Below are 27,057 nucleotides of genomic sequence, written 5' to 3'. Positions count from 1 at the left end.
GTTGTGTGTTTGCTCTCATACGAGCCTCGACCAAGGTATACAAAAACAAAAACAAAAACAAAAAAAAAAGATTGGGGCTGGTACAAACAAGGTGATAAATTGTTGCCCATGCTGACAGACAAAGAACCAGCTCCAACATCATTGCTCGAGGTGGTGAGATGTAACTGTAAATCTGGTTGCAGTACCAGACAGTGCACATGTCCAAAAATGGACTGGAATGCTCCACGGGTTGTGCACACTGCCGAGGCGTGTGTACAAATATGTCACAGATCAAGACCATACAAATAAGACCATACAAATAAGATGACGATGTTGATGAATGAATGAGCAACATATAAGACTATTGATTCAAGTAGAACCATGTCTTTGCTGTATTATATTATATAAGTTATATGTGAAAATAAGTCATATGCTTACGTTTACATCTCGCCGCACGTTTCATTTTCATGATTGATCTACTTTCGACTCATGAAGTGTTAATTTGTATATCTAACTTCTATATACATGTATCCAACATAACGAAGTATATGTGATATAGATTCTCATTTTTACGATTATGTATTTGAACATGAGCTTCCTTATTCATATCTTAGGTCAGATGTGTGGATGAATCATTTAAATATATTCTATATGTGATACAGGTATATTCCAAATCCAATTTTTGGCAATAATCCATTGTGAACCAAACAAATTATTAAATATGTCAAAGTTCAGTTATAATTAACCTCTGCCATCGAAGATGGATGGAGGTTACTGTTTTCACCCCTTTCTGTTTGTTTGTTTGTTTGTGAACAGTATTACGGAAAAACTCCTTGACGGATTTTGACGAAACTTGGTGGGGGGGGGGGGGGTTAGGTCTGGTCCAAGGATCATGCCATTAGATTTTGGACTGGTCCAAAATCCAATATGGCCGCGATGGCGGCCAATTTTTAAAAATATTTGAATTTTTTTTTATTTTTGCATTTCTACATGTTTTAAGTGATTTCCACCCCCCTCCTCCCCCCCAAAAAAAATTTTTTGCAACTTTTTTTTTTCAACAAAATTTCGATTTCTTTTTTTTTGCATTTCTACATGTTTTAAGTGATTTCCAACCCCCCCCCCAAAAAAAATCGTTAGAGAAAAAAAAAATTTGCAAATTTTTTTTCAACGAAATTTTGATTTTTTTTTTTGCATTTCTATATGTTATAAGTGATTTCCAACAAAAAAAACATGCCAAAACTAGAGGGGGAACCACTCGGTAGAGTGCAAAACCGCCGCCAATACTGCTGGGTCACTTAAGTGAACCTGATACCCAATGCATTGTCGGTCAAAACGGATCAGACTCTACTGAACCACGATTGAATAAGCTAAACGAGATCGACGTGCATGTCGAAATGGCAAAAAATTAAAATTGAAATTTTTTTGAAAAAAAAAGGTGCAAAATTTTTTTTTCTCAAAAATTTTTTTTGGGGGGGGGGATTGGAAATCACTTAAAACATGTAGAAATTCAAAAAAAAATCAAATATTTTTCAAATAAAATCGAATTTTTTTTGAAAAAAAAGTTGCAAAATTGTTTTTTTTTTCCCTCCAACAAATTTTTTGTTTTGGTTGGAAATCACTTTAAAACATGTAGAAATGCAAAAACAAAAATTCAAATATTTTTTCAAAATGGCCGCCATGGCGACCATATTGGACTTTGTACCAAATCCAAAATCTAATGGCATGATCCTTGGACCATACCTAATCCCCCCACCAAGTTTCGTCGAAATCCGTCCAGGAGTTTTTCCGTAATACTGTTCACAAACAAACAAACAAGACAGGGGTGAAAACAGTAACCTCCATCCATCTTCGATGGCGGAGGTTAATTATAATTGCGGCTGATTTTGGAACTTCAGGTGTATATACCCACGTAAAATCAATTTCTGTCTCAAGGAATCTAGTTGTGGTGAATTGAGGTGAATTGAGGGACATGACGCGGGATCACATGTTGTGCGTCTCGCGTATAAGGGGAGGTCTCCGCGGCACGGGGTGATTGTCCCCGGGGCATTGCCATTTACATCGGCTGTTCACTTGGTGCTCATTGACTGAAGGTGCTCATTGACTGGTGAGAATGGAGATTATATCGAACTCCGTGCTTACGCGGATTTATTCTGCGTTGATTAATTGCACATGTATACGTTACTGCTTATGTAGTCCTAGCTAAACCTGTATTCCCCGGTGTGCCCGCAGAAGCGGCTCCAATCAAATGGAATAAAGCCTAAACTCTGAAGGTTCTTCTCTCGCTCTCATTTCACTAGTTATGACGAATGAATTGAGTATGTAAAAGGGAAAGTTGCAAACTATAACTCTGTGAGCACTGTTGAATTCAAATTGAATGAATAGGATATCAGGTTCACTTGAGTGACCTAGCAGTATTGGCGGCGGAGGTTTTGCACTCTACCGAGTGCTCCCCCTCTAGTTTCAATACTAGGCGATAATGATTGAAATTGGTAGCTTATTCAAACTTTTGAGTTAATTCTGTATCAGATGATTGAACTTACCTTGTTTGACATGCACATGCAAAATAAATGTTTCTGCATTAAACTTTATAATATGATGTCTTTTTGTCTCTCTCATTCTCTCATAAAACTTCCATACACTCTCAACCTCAATCCATATGTCATGTCATCTCTCACGGACATCATGACATATTGTCCCCATTATGACAAGTAATCTTTCCTAACAATAGCAATACTGGATTTTATTAATGACCATTAAGTTGATTCTAAACGTTTCCTTGATTGTAAAACAAAATGTGACACCAAAATGAAGCTTCTACAACATTTGGTTGTTGATAAATGTATAGATATTTATATGTAGTTTCTCACTATTACTGATTACAGCATCTACCCATGTCGCACGTTTTTGTGTTTCTGAATGGCCGTAAATCCCCCACAATATTCTATTTAACATAACATTACTGGTAAAAATAATCAGAGATATGGACTGGGGTGTTTTACCTTGTGAATGACTCCATAGAAATGTTCAGGACAAATTTATGTCATATTTACATCAAAATAACTACAAAAAGCCCTTTTAATGGTGGCCATCTTGGATTTGTTTCATAGTTACAAATAAAAATATTTCAATTTGCATTTAGATACAATACAAATGAATATTTAGTTACCTCATATAACAGTCATGTCATTATTGCAACACCTACAGACTGATGAGGAAACAATTGTATGAAGTTATATGGTTTCAAGATTTTTGTGGCGGCCATCTTGGATTAATGCAAATTTGACAGTCTTCCCATACTTTGATTCACCTAAACTTTTGATATGTTATTCAAGTCACTTTTCTGTGTCAAATAATATCAGACTCGTTACTATTGCAATTTGTGGTGGGTTAACGCCTTATTTGACTTGACTAATAGGCAGGAGTTGGTCCGGTCGCTCTACCTATCATAGAAGCCACGCTACGTCAGTTACCGTTTGGGTTCTTAGAACGCGGTTTTTCAGCCGCTGCATAGCAATGGGTGGTTGCTTAGGCCTAAGTCACATTTGCTTTACGGCGAGGATACAGTGGCCATACGCGCTCTGAATTGACAGAAACGTGTGGCGGCCGCAGAGTTTCTGAGGTGGCCTCAGGGTGGCCCTATGCCATATGGCTATATTTTACAGGCCGTAAGGTCGCCGTGGAATTATAACGCGGAGTTATAATTTTTTTTTCATTTCTACGTTCACCGTAGCAATTCGACAAGCCGAAAAAAAAACTGGTTAAAAAAAATAAAAAAAAAAAATAATTTACCCATTCGTTACCATCCACCTGGCCGCACGTTCGCCTTAGGGCCCCCCTGCGGTCGCCTCGCGGGCACCTTGCATCTGCCTTGAAAATTCTATGGCCGCCGCAGGAACGCCCGAAGGTCACCGTGCGACATCAAATCAAAGACCGTATGGCAACCCCACGTTTTCGGTCTCCACAATTTATAAATACCCCGTGCAGCTCCCCGAAAAATAAAAACATATGTGACTGCAACATTGTGTGACCATGGAAATACTGCGGCCGCCATATAATTGCTAGTGGCCGTAGATTTTGGAGACCCCACGGCCGCCGTGGCAAATGTGACAGGCCGAAATACGCCATGCGGCTCCCCGAAAAATAAAAACATTTGAGACTGCTACATTGTGTGACCATGGAAATACTGCGGCCGCCGTATAATTGCTTGTGGCCGTAGATTTTGGAGACCCCACGGCTGCCGTGGCAAATGTGACCTAGGCCTTAGCAACGAAACTCAAACACGCACACTCCCAGCCCATACGGCACCTGTTTGCCAAGTTTCATCGAAATCGGTTTGCTGGTTTGTGCTGTGGAGCCTCGCGTTGCAGACACACACACACACACACACACACACACACACACACACACACACACACACACACACACACACACACACACACACACACACACACACACACACACACACACACTGAAAACCCGACAATAACTGATATCAAGCGAATCCCAAAAAATTCAAAAACTGTAAGAAAGTTGAAGCACTTATGGGAATATTCCCGTGTTTCATATTCCTGGATATCATGCTTTGAATGGCCACATATTCATATTACGTTCTATGAATAAACAATATGTTCAAATTACACATGCACTATGATCGACGGTCGATGATCCAAGATTCAGAATCTAGTTTCAATTGCTTCCATTTCTGAAACTTTTGGGACGTTTTTATCATCGACTGAACTTGAACCCAGAAGTTGAAGTCTCAGAAGTGGAGTATAGCACGAGTATACCATCTTATCTGAATCTAAAGCGATCAAAACTGACCATTTGGGGGTCATGGAGAGAACGAGTTAAACATATGCTCACCTAAAGCGAAACATAGTAGATTTATCGTTGTGCAACGAAGCAAAAGCGGTGAAAATCGTCGAACCAACTGACGCCACGAGTCCACGAGGAACGGAAATTAGTCGATTTTCAATGGTCAGGTATAAAACATAAATTGTCTCCTCGAGGCTCGAAGTCACCAGCCCGGAGACCAGACTCTTCGTTCAAGAGGGTGTTCGTGATCGTTGGTACAATCAAATCTAAGAAGTCGCTGGCCAATCCGAGGGCGTTTGACAATCGGCTGACGTCACTGACGACCAATGACAGCTTCCAACCATCGATGACTTTGTCGACTTATAAAAAAGATGTCGGCTGGCCATTCTCGACCCCAGAGCAAAGCTCTGGGAACGAGCGTGAGAGAAGTTGCGCTGATTGGCCGCTATGAGGCCGATCCCAAAACTGAGTTACGATTGGTCGAAGCGGTCACGTGGTCAAATTTTCATTGTTTTGGCACCGATCGGTGGTTTTGGTTGTAAAATTCTCAACGTTTTTCGTTAAACAAATAAAGTATCATACTAGATGGGGATGCAAGGAATAGGCAGGAGTTGGTCCGGTCGCTCTATCTATCATAGAAGCCACGCTACGTCAGTTACCGTTTGGGTTCTTAAAAGCGCGGTTTTTCGGCCGCTGCATAGCAACGGGTGGTTGCTTAGCAACGAAACTCAAATGCGCACACTCCAAGCTCATATGGCACCTGTTCGCCAAGTTTCACCGAAATCGGTTTGCTGGTTTGTGCTGTGGAGGACAGGCAGACAGGCAGACAGGCAGACAGGCAGACAGGCAGACAGGCAGACAGGCAGACAGGCAGACAGGCAGACAGGCAGACGCAGACGCACACGCGCACACACACACGCACACGCGCACACACACACACCGTGATGACGACATCAATTCTCTTTCTCCCCATATATTTTATCCCCAGATGACCCTGAAAATTTTTCATGCTAATCACATAAAGTGTTCGATGTATGCAATTATGATGTCATAACGAGGCCCCCTATGACATCATCAAAAATTAAAAAATAAAAACACTTCCCATGGGGAGTACATGACATGCACAAAGTTTCAATTTGTTTTCCGTGGGGTGGTTTCAGAGATACAAAGGTCAAAAGTTTTTCCTTTTTTTCAAACATGGCTGCCACATCACAGTCATGACCTACGACTTCATAATTATCATTAAAACAGTCGACATGAGGAGTCGCACGCATGGTGAAAATTGTGTGTTATTACATGAGAAGTTGCAGAGAAAAGAGAAAATTATCATGGATGAAGATACACGTACGGACTGACAACCCAAAAACAATCCATCTGGCGAGCGACTGTCAGCAGTCATAAAATAGTAAAAGTACACGGAAGGAGCACACAAACAACCACAGCCATGACAACAATCAAGTCTTTAAAATATCCTTTTTTGCACATTTCACATACACAATGACACACACTCAAAGACATGCAATATGTTTGCAAAGTAAAACATGAAATCTGATTAAACCAGTCAGCAAAATCATGGATGCACACCTAGTTGTGACTAACTCAAAGCATTCAAATAATGGCTGACAGGTTGAACTTTTGAGTTCAAACAAATTTCAGAATGGAAACCGATATGGGGTCAGCAAACCTCAGCACACATTTGATGTGCTTGGTAAATCTTCAGAGCAAGGTAAAAATATTCATTTCTATAATGTGGAATACATCTTCTTCTTCTTCTTCTTCTTTCGGCTGCTCCCGTTAGGGGTCGCCACAGCGGATCATCCGTATGATCCGCATCGTGATTTGGCACATGTTTTACGCCGGATGCCCTTCCTGACGCAACCCTGGTCGCCTCTTACGACACAGGGATAAGGTACACCTATTTTAACCGGGGTATACACCGGCCCAGTACACTGGTACTCATCTTCGATGGAATAATGTGGAATATATATAGAAATATATATATATATATTGTTACGAATTTATCACCCGCCGGCATGCGAATGACCGCTTTTAACTAATCGCAGCGGCTTCGCCCACCGAACGAACAATTCAGTCGCGACTTTCCGGAACCATGCCGGAAACCAGTCACGGGTGTGCCCCAAGCGCACACCACGGCCTAGTCAACACTCTACCCGCGCGCGACAGGGTCAATCGCCGAATATCGATATACCTTAGTATTCGCGCGGGTAAATTATCGAGAGACCGTACCTCAGCGAAGGCCTGCTTGGACACGAACTGCTTAAGCGGTTCGTTCCGTTCTGGGATAACCGAGCGGGGTATTATCGCCGGACCCGATTCTATTATCGGTATTCAAAAACCAACTAACATTCCAAAAGACAATATGGCATTGAAATGGAGGGAAAAATTACACGACGAACAGGTTAACATTTAAACAGGCACATTTATTATACCAGCACATTTACAATAAAAGCAATGAATGCAGCACGCATGCAGTTACGCAGTCAATGGGCGAAACACGCGTGCAGTTGTTTTGCGAAGACTGTGGGACGGGCCAAAGACGCGAGCAAGGCGAAGCGCTACAACCGTCTATAATGAATTATGTACAGGCACTTAACGGTTTCTCGACTTAACGGGACACGGTGCCACATAATTCACGCGAATAAAAGCAAGGAAAGACCCCCTCAAAGGCAAGGGAGTCAGACTGGACCCGTAGGCCTTTATATCCAAGGAGCTTGGTTGACCGAAGGAACTCCCAGAGGCCGCCGCAGGTTACCTCTACCCTCGTGGTGACTTGGTTGGGCGACCCTCGATAGACCCTCTCAAGCTCCTCACCGACTGCGGGACTCCAGCCTCAAACGCGGCTGCCCACAACTCCACACTCCGAGACCTCCAACGACTGACTGCTCCACCCAGACCGAGACCTCCACTGACCGACCAACAATCAACTGAATTCCCACGCGGCGCTCCGTGCGCCCTTTTTATCCCCCCTGCCTTCTCGCCCAGCCCTTCTTCCAGCTCCCGCGGGAAGCCTCGAGAAGGAGGGCGTTTTACTTCCAACACCCTGGCTCCTCCCTTCGTGGCGCGCAAAGGGAAGAAGAAATCGTTGCGGTGGCCCTCAATGGGAATGTGGCCCAGGGACATTTTTCTCCCAAAAACAGGCCCCCACCCTACATCACCTTTGACCCCTGGTTTAATCCACCCTTCCCCCGTCCCGAAGCATGGGAAAGCAGGAGGGAAAATCCCTTGCGTTATCGGAACCACTTCTTTCTCCATGGCAGAGACGTTTTTTGATGCGGAGAGGGTTGTAGCGTGGTTGTGAGGGTGGTGTGGTTGGGCGCTTGTAAAAAAGGTGGTTGGTGGTTGAGGTGATCGTGGTTGTTGTAATGGTGGCGTGGTTGGTCCAAAATAATGATAGCAAAGAATAACGGCTAACTCAAAGATCACAGCCCTGATAACATGAATAATTCTCTTTAGACCACAGTGGGGAAATCTATCTGAACACATACTTAGCAATACAACTGATCTTGGGGATATCCTTTATGGTGTTCTGCGAATTTCCACAGCCGTAACACTACCCCCTCCCCTTTTTACAGACTCGTCCTGAGTCGCCGAATTTTCGTGTGCCATCATGTGCAAGTTTCCCCTCGTACATTTTATCTTCGGATCCCTGAGTGCGACATTTAGTGTATTCGTGTCCCAAAAATAAATAACCTACGGGCTGAGTAACTAACTAAACAAACCCACTCATGCAGACGACTTAAATAAATTGCCGGCGCTACGACAAACATGCAGGGGGCGCAACTCATGTACAATTTTACCCTTAACTTAACTTATAATTTTACACTAAACCATGGCCCAGGACTGATGGACTCTGTGGGAAAGAAAGGCATATAGCATCATTGTCAGCGGTAATTTGAGGGGGAGCGCCCCCGCAGCTGAAGGTCGGATGTCTTCGGGGCCTGTTCAAAAGGCCCTGTTGTCTGTCACAAAAACCTTTTTATGTCTTCAGCTGCTGAAGGCAACTCACCCTAACCCGGCAGCTATGCGCCATCCCACAGGCCATTCTTCAAGCAGGGAGCCAGGCTGCTCACATGCAGTCTCTGGCTCATGAATCCAATGCAGGTGACAGGGAATGTGTCCGGCTGCTCAAACGCAGTCCTCGGCCTCCCGTGAAATGAGCGCAGTGAACAGAGAACGGTGCACAGGCTGCACCAATGCAGTCTCCGTGTGTAGATGGATGGATGGACAACACGGTGCACGGGCCGCCAATGCAGTCCCGTGATGCGGCTGCCTACAGGGCAGTCCCTGCAGAATGCGCGATGATCCTGGCGCACATGGTGATGGATGGATGGGGAAATTGCAACAAAAAGGGCCAGCAGGCATGGGGTCAAGGCAAAGGCAGGCAGACAAGGCATGGCAAGGCAAAACAAGGCCGTTGTAGCAAAACGGGCCAGTGGTGACGCTGACCGGCACAGGCCTTGTAGCAAAAACAGCCGGCAGTTGAACTGACCGGCACAGGCCTTGTAGCAAAACAGCCGGCAGATGAACTGACTGGCACAGGCCTTGAAGCAAAACAGCCGGCTGATGAACTGACCGGCACAGGCCTTGTAGCAAAACAGCCTGCAGATGAACTGGCCGGCGTCTTGTCTTGTTCAAGGAGGTTGGTGGAGGGAGTGCGGTGGTGCTGGCCACTCGGAAGGCGGGCTCGGACCTACCCTACTGCCTCCCTCCCAAACTATCACCTTTGCTTGTCGCTGTCCATACCCACTCCCTTAATTTGCAAAAAATCCAAATTTAGCCCCAACTTATTTTTTTGTTTTATTCTATTTTTATTATTCCTACTATAATTTCGTCTCCCGAACCCCCTTTATGGTCTCTGTCCAGCTAACCTATCCTGTCTCCAAGCCGACTCCCAACCGCAACGTTCCCTTCCTGGAGGGGAATAAAGGAGAGCTTGTGTCCTGTGTCGAGGCCCAATCAAGCCTCAGAATGGCCTCCTCATACTTCAGCGATCTCAACCCAAGGTGGGTCCAGCGGCCCACAACGAGAGTGAAGGGATGGATGGTGTGGAGGGTACACTTCCGAATCTACCCTAACGTTATTAACCTTAAACTACCCTGGGGCTTTGCAAAAGTGCCTCTCGTTTAAACTGCTGGTTCTAACAACCAAGATTCCCGTCGCCTGCGTTGGTGTCCTCACAATTTTGGGCCATGCCCTCCAATTTTCCTCCCGTGCCCTCACACAGTCTCATGGCGGGGACGCGTGGCTCCCTTGGCAGGAACTACCCTCTGCCGATTCTCCAACGATGGCACCCCCAGGCACCACAACTGTCTCCGAGCCTACCAGCTCCCTAAACACTGGGGAGTGCCCTCCCTGGCAACTCCCCTGAAACGCTCACGTGGCAGGCTGGCGCCCCGGACCCCTTCCCTGGGTGCCTGTGCCCAATGCACTGCACACGTGGCCAATGGCACCCCGGGCCCCACATCATGCGGGCCCACCCATGCCCACTACGCTATCCCGGCCCCCACTGGACCTTTGGCATACCGCGGCAAGACTAGCCCGGTGCCCCGGGGTACCCACGAAGCAATACTCACCGTCCGTAGCCACGCTCCCAGCCCGTCAACAGGGCTCCTGCACCCCTCCAAACGGGTTTCGAGCCTACTTTCGCACCAACAGCAAAACGACCTCCATTTTGTCAATTTGACTAACCCACAAACTCACTTTGCACTGACCCCAGGGTCCCTCAGGTGGGAATCACTCCTTCCCCCAATCACTCATCTCACCATGCATTCCACACTCACTCCACACACTCAGGCCCGCTGGCCCTCACTCGCTCATGTACATTTTCCGTTCTTTTCTCACTCCATCGCGGAACTCTGCCATTCTTCTCACTAAATTCCATAACTATCTCGTGCTCCCTCGTCGTCCCTTCCAATACAGCACGTTCCATTTCACACCACGTAGCTAAGCTACGTCCCCACTCCACACTCAAAGTCTGTCACTGTCTCCAAATATTATTTCCCATTTCTAATCCTAACTCTAAACTGAATCCCTCGAACTAATCCATTCCACGGGCTCCATGAGGACTTATCCCTGCCCCATGAAGCCAGTCTAGCCAGGCTAACCCTACCCCCTAACTAGTGGTGTCCTGTGCCCGGACAGGGGGGGGTCTTCCACCCCTTGCCCAGGAATCCTCTTCACCCGAAGTAAAGCTTGCTTTTTTTTTTTAAATGCACGCACCAGCACGGCAACTTGCAACCTGCGCTTTCTCCCCGTGACGTCATGGCAGCCGCTCGCGCTTCGCGCACCTCATCCCTCCTCGGACGGTACCATTTGGCAGGGATCCTCCTGCTGGATTCCGACCATGCAGCCACGACGTCACCCTGCGCATTCAAGACAAGCCTCGCGTTTCGAGGGGTTCCCCATGCGAACACATGTGCTCTGATCGTCGGCGCTTCACACACACTTGCCTGGAGAACCCATCTGGTCCAAATTCACATCCAGCCTACCTTCTGTCCGTCTGCGGGATCGGCTAATCCACCACTTGTGTTTACGGACCGGGCTTCACTCCCGCAGGCGCGCACGTGGCGGCCTCGTGCGTAGCACAGCACAGACCCCGGAAGCGCTGCCGTGCAAACCCGGCATGGTTCCCAATGCAGCTACTCGGCCTTTGTCCACTGTCAGGCACAGTCTTCGTCGCACAAGCTCCCCCGTGCCACGACGCTCACACACCGCGCCATGACGCTTCCACTCAGACATGCGGTTGCGTATTCCCACATGCCGATCGCCATCTCCCTCACATACAGCGACCTCACACACACGGTCTCTCACACAACGCCTTTCACCCACGCTATGCGTGCGTTGCAGCACGCATTTTGCCACACTCGTGAACACACACACACCAGGACATTCACAATGGGGATTTGTGCCGCTACAAGGGGTCCCAGGGTCTTCACACCCCCCAAGCTCCGTGTGTACCCATAACAGCACTCGCCCCTCCTAATTCGCAAAGCTCGACCGGACCCGCCTGGTCGAGATCCGCTTCAAGGGGGCACATTCCCGCCATTTTGAGCTCCAATGCCCGAGTCTCGCTCCTCGCAACCGCCATTATTGCCTTCGTGCCTGCCTCGGCCTATGCGCTGCATTTTCTCCTGCAGCGTTTGCATATTTGTTCCATGTTGATATTCATGCTATTTATTTCGCTTTTCATTTCTTTTGCTCATCAACGCCTCCAACATTTCCATCCTCTGATCTGTGGGCGGATTCGCACGTGGGAGGCGTTCGTCCGCCGCACCAACCACTGCGCCCATTTCGAGCTCTGCGTTTATTTGCAGGGTAAATTCATCCTGTATATTAGGAATGCCCTGCACGGGGATTTCGCCCTGGGCCATGGATTCTGTAATTTCCAAATCCATATCTCGTCCCTCCTGCTCCTGTTCGCCTTGAACCGCCATCTTGCTTCTCGGAAGTAATGTAAAGCTCGTATTTTGGTGGGAATCGAGGGTCGCTTTACACAACCCTGATCTGATTCCCATCAATTTAGTGTGGCGGTGGGATGGATTGGAATCTCAATCCAGGACACCAGTGTTACGAATCTGCGCCCGCCGGCGTGCGAACAACCGCTTTTAACTAATCGCGGCCGCTTCGCCCACCGAACGAACAATTCAGTCGCGACTTTTCGGAACCACGCCGGAAACCAGTCACGGGTGTGCTCCAAGTGCACACCACGGCCTAGTCAACACTCAACCCACGCGCGACAGGATCAATCGCCAAATATCGATATACCTAAGTAATCGCGTGGGTAAACTACCGAGAGACTGTACCTCAGCGAAGGCCTCCTTAGACACGAAACGCTTAAGCGGTTCGTTCAGTTCTGGCATAACCGAGCGGGGTATTAATCGCCAGACCCGATTCTATTATCGGTGTTCAAAAACCAACTAACATTCCGAAAGACAATATGGCATTCAAATGGAGGGAAAATGACACGACGAACAGGTTAAAATTTAAACAGGCACATTTATTATACCAGCACATATACAATAAAGCAATGAATGCAGCACGCATGCAGTTATGCAGTTAATGGGCGAAACACGCATGCAGTTGTTTTGCGAAGACTGCGGGACGGGACAAAGACGCAAGCAAGGCGAAGCGCTACAACCGTCTATAATGAATTATGTACAGGCACTTAACGGTTTCTCGACTTAACGGGGCACGGCGCCACATCATTCACACGAATAAAAGCAAAGAAAGACCCCCTCAAAGGCAAGGGAGTCAGATTGGACCCGTAGGCCTTTATATCCAAGGAGCTTGGTTGACCGAAGGAATTCCCAGAGGCCGCCGCAGGTTACCTCCACCCTCGTGGTGACTTGGTTGGGCGACCCTCGATGGACCCTCTCAAGCTCCTCACCGACTGCGGGGACTGCAGGCTCGAACGTGGCTGCCCACAACTCCACACTCCGAGACCTCCACCGACTGACTGCTCCACCCAGACCGAGACCTCCACCGACCAACCAACAACCAACTGAACTCCCTCGCGACTCTCTGTGCACCTTTTTAACCCCCTGCCTTCTCGCCCCGCCCTTCTTCCAGCTCCCGTGGGAAGCCTCAAGAAGGAGGGCGTTTTACCTCAACGCCCTGGCTCCTCCCTTCGTGGCGCGCAAAGGGAAGAAGAAATCGTTGCAGTGGCCCTCAATGGGAATGTGGCCCAGGGACATTTTTTGCCCAAAAACAGGCCCCCACCCTACATCACCTTTGACCCCTGGTTCAATCCGCCCTTCCCCCGTCCCGAAGCGCGGGAAAGCAGGAGGGAAAATCCCTTGCGTTATCGGAACCCCTTCATCTTTCTCCATGGCAGAGACGGTTTTTGATGCGGAGAGGGTTGTAGCGTGGTTGTGAGGGTGGTGTGGTTGGGCGCTTGTAAAAAAGGTGGTTGGTGGTTGAGGTGATCGTGGTTGTTGTAATGGTGGCGTGGTTGTCCAAAATAACGATAGCAAAGAATAACGGCTAACTCAAAGATCACAGCCCTGATAACACGAATAAATCCCTTTAGACCACGGTGGGGAAATAAATCTATCTGAACACACATTTAGCGATACAACTGATCTTGGGGATATCCTTTATGGTGTTCTGCGAATTTCCACAGCCGTAACTATATATAAATATATATATATATATATATATATATATATATATATATATATATATATATATATATATATATATATATATATATATATATATATATATATATATATATATATATATATATATATATATATATATATATATATGCCTGGTGTTGGCGTAGTGGTTAGGGTAGCGGCTTGGGATCCAAAAGGTCCGGAGTTCAAGCCCCGTTGGCCGCTTGAATTTATACACACCAGGAGGTTGACTCAGCCTGTCATCCTTCCGAGGTCGGCGAAGTGAGTACCAGTGCACTGGGCCCGGTGTATGCCCCGGTTAGAATAGGTGTACCACATCCCTGTGTCATAAGAGGCGACCAGGGTTGCGTCAGGAAGGGCATCCAGCGTAAAACCTATGCCAAATCATTGTGCGGATCATAACGGATGATCCGCTGTGGCGACACCCAACGGGAGCAGCCGAAAGAAGATGTGTGTGTGTGTGTGTGTGTGTGTGTGTGTGTGTGTGTGTGTGTGTGTGTGTGTGTGTGTGTGTGTGTGTGTGTGTGTGTGTGTGTGTGTGTGTGTGTGTGTGTGTGTGTGTGTGTGTGTGTGTGTGTGTGTGTGTGTGTGTGTGTGTATATATATATATATATATATATATATATATATATATATATATATATATATATATATATATATATATATATATATATATATATATATGCAGTCAATCCCCGCTTCATCGTGGTTCACCTATCGCGCCCCCGGGTCATCGCGGGTTTTCCCTTGGAACGTAACTAATTTTTTCTGCAGATTCCCCCGGTACATTGCGGTAATATATATATAAAATATAAATTATTTAAGCAATAAATTATAACGTGTGGCGCTCGAAAGTATCTTCATAATAAAACAAACAAAAAAAAAATTGTACATTTGTCGACACAACGCATGAGACAAAGACAGAGAGCGCGCTATTCATTTCTCCTTGGCGCTGATTGGCTGCTGCCCACGAGGCGCACTTGCTGTCTTGAGTGTTTCACTTGTAAACGACACAGATATTTTCTATGGTTTTTTTCTCCAAGCCCTAAGATGCTGCCCAAAAGGAAAAACGTTTGCCGCGGTTGGGCGCCATTACATTTTGAATGAATCGACCATACGCTCGCTACATCAAGAAGGACGAAGCCAACATCAGCGCTTAACATTCGCAACACCCTGCAGCACCTCGTGGAGGGCATGGATTCCGACGACAATTTTTCTCTGAGGGCATATTGGCGTGATTTCACGATAGCAACGTGTCTCCAAATAATTCAGAAGGCTCTACAAGAAATGAAAAAAAGAAACCTAAAACGCCTGTTGGAAGAAGCTGTGGCCAGAATGCGTCCACGAATAAAAGGCCTTTTCTCCAGACTAAATTCACCATTCGGCAATCGATAAGGCGGTCAAACTGGCGAAGATTCTAGGAGGATTCAACGACATGACGCACGACGAAGTGAATGACCTCATTGAAACCAACTCTGACCCATTAACGGACGAGGATTTGGCTGAGCTTTCGAAGTCTGCATGCGAGGAGGAGGAGGAACAATCTGATCCATCGCAGGAGCACGACGACAAAAGCCCATCACTTGAACGCTTAGCAACAATGGCGAAAACGGCCAAAGAATTGCAGGGGATGGCTGAAGCATGGGATCCCTCTATGGTTCGGGCATTGCAATTCAAGAACGCTATTGATGGCGCAATGGAAACCTATAAAACTCTCCTCACCACCATGAAGAAACAACGCCAGCAACTGCCCATCACAATGTTTTTGCAACGTCACCGAGTTTACAGCAAGCATTTTTATGCTTCAAATGTTTTCTTTATGTGTTTAATTGAGATTAAAATGTGTTTAAAATGTGTATTGTGGAGGCGTCCATTCATCGCGGATTTTCACTTACCACGGGAGGGTTTGGAACGTACCCCCCGCGAGAAACGGATTTATATATATATATATATATATATATATATATATATATATATATATATATATATATATATATATATATATATATATATATGTATATATATATATATATATATATATATATATATATATATATATATATATATATATATTTATATATTAAGGTGGTCCAAAAAAGTCGAAAAAATGGAATGTTGCTCCACAAGCTTAAAATTATTCTAATATGATCCAATAACGCGCATAAATTTTTTTTAGCTTGATCGGAGGTGATATAGAGGTCGCTCCATATGATGACTTTTAGTCTCATGACTTGAATGTATTAGGGTATGGTCAGGTAAGTTTACGGGTACTTCTGGATGTCCGAGGTGGAAATGGAGTGCATTTTCGAACTCTATGGGGTCGATTTACTCTATGAAATGACTGCACCGACATTGAATTCACTACCATTTCGAAAATATGACCTAAAACAAGATTTATCATTACTGGAGTTGAGTAACTAATCCTACTCATTTCGATATTTTCTAATCTATAATTAATTTGTCGCCCGTCTAAACATTTCTTTGAATAAATCGACCCTACCGAGTTCGAAAATGCAGTCCATTTTCACCAAGGAAGTTCAGAAGTGTAGGATTCGCATCTCAGCATACCCTAATTCAATATAATAATAACTAAATAAATAACTGACATTTTTTGTGAATCATTGAATCTAAAACACTGGATGTTGGGCCGGCTAGAAATAAGTTCAGGCGGGAGTGGAGACAGCAATAGGGGCAGAGATGATAGTGGTATTTGGTAAATGAGACAAAATATTCTAATAGTTTGTAATTCCATTGATTGAAAAATTATGGTATGGTCAGATACGATTACTTGTACTTCTGTACTTCCTATATGAAAAAAGGACTGCATTTTTGAACTCAGTGGGGTCGATTTACTCAACGAAATGTTTAGAAGGACAACAAATTAATTATAGATTAGAAAATATTGAAATGAGTAGGATTACTCAACTCCAGTCATGATAAATCTTGGTTTCGGTCATATTTTCGAAATGGTAGTGAATTCAATGTCGGTGCAGTCATTTCTTAGAGTAAATCGACCCCATAGAGTTCGAAAATGCACTCCATTTCCACCTCGGACATCCAGAAGTACCCATAATCGTACCTGACCATACCCTAATTGAACCAACTCATGAAACTAAAAGTCGTCATAAGGAGCGACCTCTAAATCACCTCCGATCAACTTAACTTTTTTTTATGCACGTCATTGAATCATAGTGGAATAATTTAAGGCTTGTGGAGACAACATCTGAATTTTTTTATTTTTGTTGCTGTTTTTGGACCATCCTAATATATATATATATATATATATATATATATATATATATATATATATATATATATATATATATATATATATATATATATATATATATATATATATATATATATATATATATACACATATATACATATATACACACACACATATATATATAAAAACACATACATATACATATATATATACATATATATATATATATATATATATATATATATATATATATATATATATCTCTTTTTAAACACTGACTCACTGACATATTAATGATTGGTGCCTTCCAGGTGACGTAGAAAGCTGAAATTTTGCGTGCTGATAGACATCGTAACCAGTTTACCGGAAAAAAAAAAATTAAAAATAAAAATAAAAATCCACACAATCACGCAACATCCATAAATGAAAATATATATAAATGAAGAAAAATAAATGCAGGTGAATGACCCAAGACTGGGGAAGCACAGCAATTTTTTGTGCCAATGGACATCAAAGTCAAAACACCAGGAAAAACAAAAATTAAATAAATAAAATAATAAATAATAATTTTTAAAAATCACAAAACCACCAGAAAGGATCCGTAAATGAATATATAAATAAATGGATAAATAAATGAAAAATCAAGTGCAGTAAGCGACCCAAGACAATGGGGGAAAACATGGTTCGCATGGTTACACTTTGTAAGTATATTAAAAACTTACAGCACATATATGCCTATAATGCAGAACCTGCTTCTGAATCAAACAATTGTTTTTAATCATTTTACAGTGTGTACCTGTTGTTATGAACAGTCACCGGAAAATGACTAAAAGTTACTAATATAGCAGCATGTAACCAGAGCAAAACTATTTTCTGCTGAATATTTCCTGCAAAGCACAAAATCAGGGATGCCACTCAAATACAGCACTATATTGTGAAAAACTAAAGAAAACAAATTGCTGCACAAAGTATCAAAATGAGAAGCTCAAGGGATATTTTTTTTGTTTTGTTTTTTTAATAGAAAAGAGGGCATGCTGAGACAAGAAATAATAAAAATTTAAAAATGAAGCTTCCTTTCATTGTTACATTGCCCACAAAAATGATACAATCAAAATAGGTCTTTGAACACTTTTTCTGGAAAACAAGTATTCATGACTATTTCTGCACTTTAACAGTTTGCGAAGACAATCATCAATTGTAAAATCCTGCAGATTGGAGTTTGTGCTTGCTTGTATCCACAAAAGTATACCATCACACAGACTCCTCCATCCGACACCCCAGTCCAGCTGAGGTTTAAAAAAAATAAAAAATAAAAAAATAAAAATAAAAAAAACACCTTTGTCCAGGGTTACAAAAATGTAGTAGAGGGGATGGATGGATGTTGAAAGGGTGGGATGGGGTGAAGAGGTCCATTAAATTCTGAAATTCTCCATATGCCCCCTTCCCTTGCAGCTGGATAAATAAGATATTTTCTGTCCAACAGGAGACCAATAAAGATGACAGGAGGTAGCAGTTGACTGCCTGCTTGAAGCCCGAGAGGGAGGAGTGGAACTGAACAGTCTCTGAGATTCCACATTATGGCATAGGGGGGAAAAAAATAAAAAAGGCACACGGGAGCGGAGGGAGGTGAAATGCCTGTATGTTGAGAGTTACAGTTCCTACAGAAAGTCCACACCCCCTTTCAAAATTTTCACCTTTTGTTGCCTTATAGCCTGGAATTAAATTGCATTACAGACTTTCTCCACCTTTATTTACACATCATAACCCACAACTTCGAAGTGAAAAACAAATTCTACAAATTTCAGAAAATTAATTAAAAATGCAAAACCAGAATATCTTGGTTGGATAAGTGTCCACCCCCCTCAGTTTGTACTTGATGGAAGCACCTTTGACAGCAATTCCAGCTGCGAGTCTGATGGTGTAGTTACACACCTTGATTGGGCAATATTTGCCCATTCTTCTGTACAAAACTGTTCAAGCTCAGTCACATTGCGTGGGGAGCGTTGATGGACAGCAATCTTCAAGTCATACCACAGATTATTTATTGGATCTCGGTTGGGGCTCTGACTGGGCCACTCAAGGGCATTTATTTTTTTTGTACCTTAGCCACTTCCGTGTAGCTTCAACTGTGTGCTTCGGGTCGTTGTCATGCTTCAAGGTGAACTTCCATCCCAATTTCAGCTTTCTTGCAGGGGGCAGCAGGTTTTCCTCTGGGGTTTTTCTGAATTTTGCCCCATCCATTTTCCCTTCTATCCTGACAAGTGCTCCAGTCCCTAGCTGCTGATGAGAAACATCCCCACAACATGATGCCACTGCAATGCTTCACAGTAGGGATGGTGTTCCTTGTGTGATGTGTTGTGTTGGGTTGGGTTTGCACCAAACGTAACGTATTGCATTTCGGCGAAAAAGTTCTATGTTGGTTTCATCAGACCACAAAACTTTTTGTGCATGGCTTCAGAATCTCGAGAATGGTTTTTGTGCATACCTCAAACGGGACTCAAGGTGAGCTTTTTTGAGTGATGGCTTCGTTCTTGCCACCCTACCATACAGGCCAGATTTGTGGAGTGCTTGAGATGTTGTCACATGCACACAGTGACCAGTCTTTGCCATAAAGGCATGTAGCTCTTTCAGACTTTCCATTGGCATCTTGGTGGCCTCTCTGATCAGTCTCCTCCTTGCATGGTCACCCAGTTTGGAGGGACATCCTGATGTAGGCAGGGTGTTGGTGGTACCATACTCCTTCCACTTCTTAATGATCTTCTTGACTGTGCTCCAAGGGATATTCAAGGCTTTCGAAATATTTTTATACCCATCCCCTGATCTGTGCCTTTCAACAACTTTATCACAGAGGTCTTTTGAAAGCTCCTTGCTTCTCATGGTTGAGTGTTTCCTGTGAAATGTACTTCCCAGCAGAGGAAACCTCCAGTCACAGCTGATTTTATTCTTAATCAGAATCACAACGATTTAACACAGGTGGAGACCAATTAATTTGGTGTGTGATTTTGAAGGTGAATGGTAACACCTGAGCTAATTTACAATTGCTATTATAAGGGGGGGTGGACACTAATCCAACCAAGATATTCTAGTTTTGCATTTTTAGTTAATTTTCTGAAATTTGTAGAATTTGTTTTTCACTTGGAAGTTGTGGGTTACAATGTATAAATAAAGGTGGAGAAAGTCTGATTTAATGCAATTTAATTCCAGGCTACAAGGCAACAAAAGGTGAAAAATTTGAAAGGGGGCGTCAGCTTTATATAGGCACTGTATATGCAATATATAATTTGTATTCTCTTCCCCCTTGTTTCATCCCAACCTTTTTCTGTCAGGTTTCGAATTTGCTTGAAACATTACTTCCAACTTCAATCTTCACACCCCCTCGCAACCCACTACCACCCCCCCCCCAATCCCTCCAAATCAGCAGTGGTACAAGAAGCTATTTTGTGCATGTCATTTCAACTATTGGCAAGAGTAAACCCTTTGTGTAAAATGTTCATTTAAAAATAAATAAACAAAACATTCTTTGGGTTCCACTTCAGAACATATGGGGGGAATGCAGCAAAATAATGCACAAATAAAAAAAGAGCCTTACCTCCACCTTGTAGCAGTTTGTAGATCTTGCTCTCAATATGCAGCTGTGGGTGCTTTGTCTTCACACATTCCAGTTTTATAGCCACCTCCTCCCCAGTGGAGATATTGGTGCCTGCATAATACAAGATAGAGATAAAGATTAAATATAAATATACTCAAATCAACTTTCCAATACAGTGCATTATTATTTTTTACAGAGTGGTTCCTCCCTCGAAAGGTGTTGTTACAATCAATGCCGAGAGAAGCAGCAACATGCTCAGTTCAGTGACGGGGAGAGAATCAAAAGTGCTGGTCAGAGATTAGATTGCTTGAGAGGAGGAACAATTTTAAATGAGCAGCAATGGGTTCCATGACTTCATATACAATTGGAAACAAGCTTACTGGTTTGTAGTGAACACGATTGTTTGTTGTTTTTCAGGCTTGCAATGAAACGATTGTTAGCTCGGTCTATGGAAACGGGGGATAGGACAAAACCCGACAGACTGGAGAGTGCAGACAGAAGCAAGAGCAGCACAGCAAGATTCCAGAACACTGGCGACAATCCAATCTCGGTCTGTCATTAAAACAGGGTTAAGGCTGGATAGAGCTTATACATTTTTGGGGGAGGACACAAAGTCCAGTAAACAGTGGTACAAAGAGGTCAGAAGGAGAAAAAAGCAGAATGGGATGGCTACCCATGATTTGGAGGAAAACACAAAGTTTAACTATTCTGCCGAAGCTCGTGCAGATTCTGCATTGATGCCGTTTGGGATTTGGGAGGGGGTGCATACACCAGAGAAGGACTTGACAAGACACCACCATGACTGAGACATTAAAATATATATATATATATATATATATATATATATATATATATATATATGCATCCTTCACCATGTTGTGGAATGTTGGCCAAGGCCATCACCTTATCAACTTTATTCGCTTCTCAGTTTGTTTTCTCCGCAACCACTTGAGCAATGACACAAAACTTTCAACATCGAAGCGCTTACCCATGGATAATTTAAAAAAAAAATTACATGACTTTAGATGGAAAAATGTAGCTGGCATTCTAAAAAGCATGTTTTCTGTAACCACGAGTTTTGAGTGTTTTACGTATCAGGAATAAAAAGTTCACTCTTGGCCAATGTCTTCCCACAAGTGTGCCAGATTCACCTACTGGTGCCGCAAGTTCCTGCTCAAAACCATATGAGAGTCACGATGCATTCAGATTAATGATGGCAAGTGGAGTCTTCCAATTCATTCCCATCTCAATCTCATCATACACCTCAACCTCCTCCTCCTCATCCTCCATGCATTTACCCAATTATTTTATTGCAACAAAATATTTACAAAGACTGAAGCAATGGGTTAATACAGTGCAATGTTAACATTTGCATGCCTACGATTCAATATGGAATGAAGTGGTTTGTTATATAAGAGTGTATAATGTTTGTTGAAGCAAGATGATTATTTTTAAAGTTGAGTACAGCAAAAAGGTAACAAGTTGTAATATCATAGTTTGAACAAGCTGTGTGGAAAGAATGCTAAAGTTCTGGGAATTTGTTGATTCTTCTGGAGAGTGGAGCCCGAACGATATATCGGTTTAACCGATATTCAGTTAAAATAAATAAATAATAAAGATATTTTAAAAACCATCGGTATCGGCATTTATGCCACCAATGTTTTATATCAGGCCATTAGGTGCATACGCACCCTCTCCTCTGCACCCCCCCCCCCCCCAAGATTTCAAAAGTCACATTTTTAGAAGCATCTATCGATATATTTTAGTCAGGTGAATTCGCAAGAAAAAATAAATAAATCCCCAAACGTTGGTTTTCCTTCGTAGCATCTGACTCACTAGTATTGTAACCAGCACAATACATCCTTCTTGCTATAACTTGATGTCTCCTATTCTGGGTTACTGTGTTTCACTGAATGCTTTGGTTAATGCAAAAGCCAACCCCATTCAAGACTGATATCAATCAAAAGCACACAGGGAATGAATTGCGCACGCCATACGACGCGTCACTCATGTCAGGCCCAGCCTGTCGTACATACTTAGATTTTCCTGAATCTAAACAGCAGTGAGTGGTTAACCAGTAGATTGCAGGGTGGGGTCAAGGAGCAAATATGAATCACTTTTTTGAGCAAATACTCCTGCATTAGTCTAGATTTTGTACACAAAAGAATAAAAATAAAATTTTCAAAAGTTCACTTTGTTACATTTCCAGGTCTCGCATACCCAACACCTGGTAAAGGCCCGGTCACACCTTGACGTTTTAGCCAGCGATGGCAACGTATTAAAATGTATCTAAAACGCTGACTTACGTTGAACTTTTGATGTTTTTTTTTTTAAAGATTCGGACGTATTCATAGCGACTTGGTCTTATGTATAACGCATTGGTAACTACACAGAACGTTTCGTTGTGTTATAGATAACTTATACCAACGAATGCTGAACCTGTTGTCGGCCTACACAACCGATGCCCAACGACAGTCTAACTCAGGCATAGCGCGTTGCACGCATCGCCGACGATGTTGTGGCGTAGCCTATTAAAAGGCTGACGCACAACGATTCAAATCATAACTGCCGTAGAAATGGAAGGGTCAAAATCGCGGTCACACCTTGGCGATCTTGCCAGCGTATGCCGACGTAACAAAAAGTGTGTCTAAAACGTTGGGGCACGTCGAATACGGTATGGGTAAGTTTGGTATGCGCGAGTAGAACGCTAAATACGCTATCATAAGTCGTAGTAAGTAGAATACGTCAAGAAATTTTGAACATGTTCAAAATTTTACGGCGTACTCGGCGTATGACACACGTTCCGCATGCGATGGGGATAAGTTTTACACACGATATGCGGACGCTTACACACGTCCACAAACGCTACTTATAAGCTACTCATAAGTCGAAACACGTCGCGGTAATGTCTTTTTTACGCGAAACTTATTTCTAACTTATGTTTGACGTGCTTTGAACCAATTCTTTACGTAGTCCCAACACACATCGACGTATGTAGACGTATTCCAATGACGTCTTCCGGTCGACAAAAAAAAAAAAAAAAATGAATGTTTCTAGCTTACAACTGCCATATAAAGACGTGTTCCCAGCGGTTTTGGGAATTGGTATATAAAAATGGTGTTCATAAAAGGGGAACCCAACAGTGTTTTCGAGTCCTTTTTGAGTCGATGTCCATGTCAGCAGTAACAGTATCAGTATCAGTAGTAGTTTGTTCATGTTGGCAATAGTAGGTGGGTGTGAGGGGGAGGGTGTGGGTTATGATGGATCCTCCTTGCGTCCGCGTGTCCACGGGTAGGTTCATAGGCTGCCACTCAACGATTTAAATGGCTGCATCTCCACTATTGAAAGTAGACGCTTGCGCTCAACAATTGGATTTTTTTTTACACTCAACGACTTTTAAACGGTACCACTCAGCTAGTTTCATTGTTTACAATGAACGATTTAAATTGCTGTCACTCGCCTTTGTTTTTTTTTTTGTTTTTGTTTTTTTGACGCTGGGGTTTGGAAATTTGAAACGTTTCTTCTGAACGTGTAAAAAAGCTCAAACCTCGACTATTTTAAATAGACGCTGCCGATGGACAATTGGAATCATAGCCAAGCTAGACATCGAAGTGTGAACATCCTCGTCATGCCGAAGAAAAGTTTGAAGAATGCTGCAAATAAGTGTCCTGGCCGTGGCCGTGGACGCTGACGCAAGGACGATCCATTATACCGACGTCTTTCAGCCTATGAGTAACTTAAAAGTAACGTCTGTCGACGTGTGGCAACGATCGCGTAACGTGCCAACAACACGTTAATCATAGGTTAGAAATAAGTTTCGGGTACGCTAAACATTACCTCGGCGTGTCTCAACTTATGATTAACTTACAAGTAGCATGTGTTGACGTCTGTCAACAATCGCAGACCGTGTCTACAACTTGTGGCCAGCGTAGCGGAACGTGAGAGTCATACGCCGACATACGTCGTGAAATTTCAAGCATGAAAAAATTTGAGGACAACCGAAAAGTACAACGACGTATGGCAACGTACTACGACGTATGCCAGCGTGCTCTCAATGTTATCAAAACTTACCCATAACGTATTCAACGTGTGCCAGCGTTTTAGAAAAAAATTCAAAAATCGGCATACGTTGGCTAAAACGTCAAGGTGTGACAGGGCCTTAAGGTGTAAAGTTTTTGACAAATTTGTGGGTATCTCTAGTGTGTGTGTGTGTGTGTGTGTGTGTGTGTGTGTGTGTGTGTGTGTGTGTGTGTGTGTGTGTGTGTGTGTGTGTGTGTGTGTGTGTGTGTGTGTGTGTGTGTGTGTGTGTGTCCTTCATTACTCCAAAACCATGAAACCTATCAGCCTGAAGCTTTGCATGCGTGCTCAAAAACTCCAAGGAAGTGCATGAATGAAAATTGGGTGCTTGGGTTAATTAAAAACACCCCTTTTGAAAATAACGGCCTTATTTAATATTATCCTTTATCAGACGCATTCTCGGTCATCATTCTCTCCGGGGTCTTGAGGCGCATCCGAGGTAACCTACCTGGGGTCTCAACCAGCCACGTTTTTTGGCCTGCTCAACCACACCTTGACTTGGAACAGGCTGCAATGATTTAACGATAAAAGTTCCCCCCAACTCCTCACTCGTATTATCGAATGCCTGTTCATCATAGCGATTAATCACTCAGTAAATCACTTTTGTACATGCTATACTTTTCAAATTAGGAGCTTGGAGCGATTTCATGCATTATATGTTGTAATATTCCACGATCTACTCTCAAGGATGAATTAAAGTATGTCATCGAAATAATATTTTACTCCAAAAGAATTTTTGAAAATCCAAAAACAATCCAAAAGAAAAGAAATAGAAAGGACTAAATACGTGTCAAAATCTGGAGTGAAATGCGATAATTTAAATAAAGAACGATTCTTATAAGTAAGCCTGTATACCAACTTACTTTAAGCAAGCAAGGATATGGTCCTTTTTCTCTACACACAAGAAAGTGTTAAATTTCAAAAGCATTAAACATGTCATTTTCTTCTGTTTGGAGAATTATATTGAGTGAACAAAAGATTTAGGAATGTGCCAAAACTAACCAGCTTCATTGAGCTATATGATTTAATGCATTCACTGCTGGAGCTCGCCCCCCTGTCCACCAGATGGACTGCTTATCCATAGCGTCTGCAAGATATGCGTCTATTTTCGGAGGTTTCATGAGGTGGTCCACAGGGAATCAAATCAAATATGGTGAAAAACGGACATTTTAAAAAAAAGTTATAACGTTTGCACGAACCAAAAACCGATGTACCAAGTGAAGCGTGCACAGATGAACAGGCAACATGGCAGATCATCTGCAATGTTTATTTCACAGGCAATTAAACTTTGCGATGTCTCCACGGTTGTTCTACGTTAAAGAACAACTCTTGAGGACAAACTATAAAGTCATTATTTGAAAGAATTCATTAAATTTCTTTTAACTGCTACGAGTACATGAAGACCTTCCTGGGTGAGCGGTTCGTGCTCAGTCATATTATCCTGAGCGAGTGGTTTGAGAGTTCTTAATGTGTGTTTTATTCGTTGGCTTGTTCATAGTATAATTCAAGTTAAATGCTATCAAATATTGAAATTTCAATGAAACAATCTTTTCAAACAGATGTGAAAATTTTGCTTTTGACACATATAATCGGTTGATATAATCAGCAATCAGTGGACTTGGACTTTCCAAGACCGGTATCGGACCCAAAAATCTGGCATCGGTCAGGCTCCATCAGTGTGAACCATCTTGGATGAATGGGCAATTTAAGGTGAGAAAACCACCGAGTAATGTGCAAGTTGATTGTGGAGAGGCTTTTGTGAAAATTCATGCTCAGATTATATACAAAGTAGCAGGATAGAGAAAATGCAGAAAAAGCCAGTCATCAGTTGCTTTGTTGTGTACAATGATGTGTCGGAGTGCTGCTTGCATTGCCTGTGCTTTCACTCTGAAATAAACACAAATTTGGAGCACAATGGCCTGCTGTTCGGATATGGATCGATTTTTTTCTTCTTCTTTAAACCTCAAGATTTTGTGACTGTTTACCAGAAAATAGACCCACCACTTCACAAACAGGTTTAATCAAAGGGAGCATGTCACATGTCTATCTCCAAATCTCAATTGAGGATGCAAAATGCAGTTGAAAAATTTATTTTTTTAAATGCATTTTGTAACACACGGTTGTTGTTGTGTGATCCTCCTGTGTACTCCTACACAATTTTCTCTTGCTTCGAGAAGTATCACGATATATAATTTTGTGTGCTCCTT

At 43.1% G+C, this 27,057-nt stretch overlaps 1 protein-coding gene across 5 annotated transcripts in view; it reads right to left on the bottom strand.

Moving 5' to 3' along the window:
• LOC147024598 (casein kinase I-like) overlaps positions 1–27,057 on the bottom strand; it is a 149,248-nt gene that overhangs the window by 93,352 nt on the left and 28,839 nt on the right. For all 5 annotated transcript variants that reach the window (XM_085884657.1, XM_085884653.1, XM_085884654.1 and 2 more), the window contains one exon: positions 20,774–20,884. In XM_085884657.1, the coding sequence (XP_085740783.1) occupies positions 20,774–20,884 (111 nt within the window). The remainder of the gene's footprint in view (positions 1–20,773; positions 20,885–27,057) is intronic.

Source organism: Eptatretus burgeri, chromosome 6, assembly GCF_056783735.1.
Source record: "Eptatretus burgeri isolate ZD-2024b chromosome 6, Ebu_testis_v1, whole genome shotgun sequence".
In the NCBI taxonomy this organism is placed as follows: domain Eukaryota; kingdom Metazoa; phylum Chordata; class Myxini; order Myxiniformes; family Myxinidae; genus Eptatretus; species Eptatretus burgeri.
This window is presented reverse-complemented; position numbering and strand designations above follow the sequence as displayed.